The sequence below is a fragment of the Sphaeroforma arctica genome (genome assembly GCF_001186125.1).
Source record: "Sphaeroforma arctica JP610 unplaced genomic scaffold supercont1.3627, whole genome shotgun sequence".
In the NCBI taxonomy this organism is placed as follows: Eukaryota; class Ichthyosporea; order Ichthyophonida; genus Sphaeroforma; species Sphaeroforma arctica.
In genome coordinates, this window is record NW_014036931.1 from 1 (window position 1) to 3,234 (window position 3,234).

Below are 3,234 nucleotides of genomic sequence, written 5' to 3' on the forward strand. Positions count from 1 at the left end.
ATATATATGTGTGTGTGTGTGTGTGTGTGTGTGTGTGTGTGTGTGTATGTATGTGTGTGTGTGTGTATGTATATATATATATATATAAATCAGATGATAGACCCGCACATATGTTCTGGTATAACAATACAACAATAAAGACTGATTCATGCCCCTGTACAGCCAACACACCTGTATTCACTCTCCTCAGGCACGAATGGAGACAGAAGCTTCACAACATGCTCAGCTCGATTCAAAACCGCCAGATGGATGCCTCTCAGTCTATAAATATTATCAGTCACATCGTTCCGAGCTTCGGGTTTGAGCTTCAGGATGGTATCAACACAGGCCTCTTGACCTCCCATACAAGCGGCCAAGAATGGAGTGATGCTGTACCGATGTGTACTTGTCTTGTCTTTCCGATACACGGTCGATTCCTCAGTCTTTGTATGATACATGGTGAGGAGGCACAGAGTCCAGGTATATGAGAATTATGTGTGGGCAAAGGCATATGATGTGTGGACAAGAGGCAACCTATATTATGTTGTGTGCGACCGTGCGGTTATAAACATACGGCTATGGCGAGATAGAGATTCAAGCATGATACGTGAGTATGCACATATCTATGTGCCGATTTCTTTGCCTCCCATGTCATAGGCGAGCTTTGTATACGATTGGTTTCCGTGTGTTGGTAAGATTCTTCTTGCGGTAGGATAGAGATAGACCGCCGATGGGTCTTAAATGGCACATAGAGCGCGGCTGCACCTTGTACCTACACCACATTTTGCACCAATGCTTGGGAGTCTCGGACTCACACCGTAGTATTTGAACTTGAACTATACACACTTGATATCTCTATTTTACCAGCACATATGTTTCTAGCTCATAATCACACACCAATGCACGCGTGCAACTTCAGCACAATGGTTATGTATATGTGCACACACCAGCCCACTTACACCTTTCAGCCTCAACCGCACATCTCAACGTCTACATATCACCTTTGCATTTAAGACTGTTTTTGGCGGTAGTCTTACAAACACACCCACCTTGGTCGTGTCGCTATCGAATTCTACATTATCATTCAACAGATCGGAGAATGTGAGTATCTGCTCCAGTGCATCGAGGTGTCCATATCCCGCAGCATAATCAGCGGCTGAAAACCCATGCACGTCACGCGCATGTACGGCTTGCATTGCCTCGTCCCTGGTTGTTCGCCAAGAAAAGTGGTACAAAAATGATCCCGTTTGATGACTGGTTGTTGATATAGCGTCCAAGGGTGTGTTGAGTACGCAACGCGATAAATAATTGTGCTGTAATGATATGCACATGACATCACGTGATAAACAACTGTATCGTAATGATATGCACATGACATCTTGATTGTGAATAGAGCTGGTTTTCATTTGAAAGGCGTATGCTTGCCTACACGGGAAACAGGCACACAGTCATGTACATGCAAAATATCTATTCTAATATAAAACACCCCGATTCTATAAAACCCTAAAACTCTCACCCGGCTAGTTAGCCTCGGTACCCATCTATTCGCACTCATGAATATATGAAATATGGTCCGCCAGATGAAACGCCCCACCACATACCTACTGGACGAGATCGTCATGTGGTGTGTGAGGATTAAACGAACACATTCTGAATTGCCAGCAGACGCCGCACAGTGTAGTGGGCTGAGTAGCTTCCCACCAGAGATCGGCAGGCTGAAATGGGGAGATTGAATGTAGATAGTGAGCAGCCAGGATCCACTGGCTCAAAGAATACATGCGAAGTGATGCGTGAGACACAACCCCGGAACTACTGCAGTTGAGCATGGCTGAAAAGTACAGACAAGAAATCAGGGCTGCCTGTATATGTTTGAGTTCTGAATACCTAGCTCACATAGGTATACATTGAGTTAGTGTCATAAGTCACCAGTATGAATACGTTCGATAGCAGCAACACCATACATATATCCCAAAAAAAATACATATGCATATATTAAGTTTGCCTATTCCACACGTGTCTACATACTCGAAGCTCTCGGCAGACTGCATGAGTTCGCTGGCAATCAGCATGCCCTCAAAGTCATTGCTGCCAGCCACAGCCCGGTGTATGGGCGCCAGTCCGAACTTGTCTCGCGCCTCTAGCATGGACGGATCGGCGTCAATCAAGCACTCCACTGCATCCGGTGAGGCTCCATTGGCACACGCCAGGTGTAAGGGTGACCAACCGAGGTGGTCTTGCACACTGTGGGTGAGTAATATGGCCAGGGTATGTGTGAGCGAGTGACGTACTATTAGTATGTATGATTGGTGTGTAGATGCGGTTCTTATCGTATGCAGCTGAAGTCCGTTCACTAGAATTATCTCGCAATTGAGGGGAGTTCTGCAAGGTTGGGTCTTCACCAAATGCGCACGTGGTCTAAAAACAAGTCAGTTTCAAAGGTATACTATATGCGTATTTACAGCAGTGGAGTACACTTGTACTTGATGCATATATGCAGATCATGAGCTCCTTCCCACCTTGCTGATTGAGGGCATGTATATATGAGGCTTTCCACCAGTTGCACGTTTTGAGGTTTGTTCTTAATCGCCCAGTGTGCGGCACAACGACCTTTCTTATCGGTCGAGTTTGCCACAGCATCACGTGCCAGCAATGCACGAACAACCTCCGCGTGACCTGCGAATATAGATGGCGATAGGATACTTAAAGGTTACGTACACTGAAACAATAGGTGAACCGGATTCCTGTCGCATTGTTAGATGGCGGGTCACTATACGTGTAAGTCCAGCATGTCTTCATTGCTGTTTTGAACCCATTAGAAGCCGGTATGGGCCCAAGTAGCGAATGATTTCTCATCGCTTGTATAATAAGTGTTGTGTGTGATTACCGAACATTAGTGGATCAAAACCTACATCTGTACTGCCAACCAAATCAGTAATTGCTCTTATCGGCATTAGTGTGCAATGCGCAGTCTCATGTACATTCCATGTACATGTTGGGATAGTCATATCATTACGCATTCCAGTCGGGCATACAATATGTGCTATCAAGACAGACGAGCAATGCGATTATGCTTCGCAACAGTACTATAATGGTACGTCTATAATTTTGTATTTTACTAATGATTGCCCAAGCGGCGATGCGCTGCGCATGAAACGCGTGATTCTGCATCTATTGCTGTGTAGCCCAAGTACGATACAGAATACAGATATAGATATATGTATATATATATATATATATATGTGTGTGTGTGTGTGT

General features: G+C 44.9%; 1 protein-coding gene across 1 annotated transcript; it reads right to left on the reverse strand.

The window, feature by feature from the left end:
• Positions 1–2,004: 2,004 nt before the first annotated feature.
• Positions 2,005–2,653, reverse strand: SARC_13711 (hypothetical protein; the record flags this gene model as incomplete). The annotated part of the gene is made up of 2 exons (XM_014292159.1): positions 2,005–2,220; positions 2,496–2,653. Coding segments are annotated over 2 exons (374 nt in total), but the record flags the coding sequence as incomplete, so codon positions are not given.
• Between the last annotated feature and the right edge of the window lie 581 nt (positions 2,654–3,234).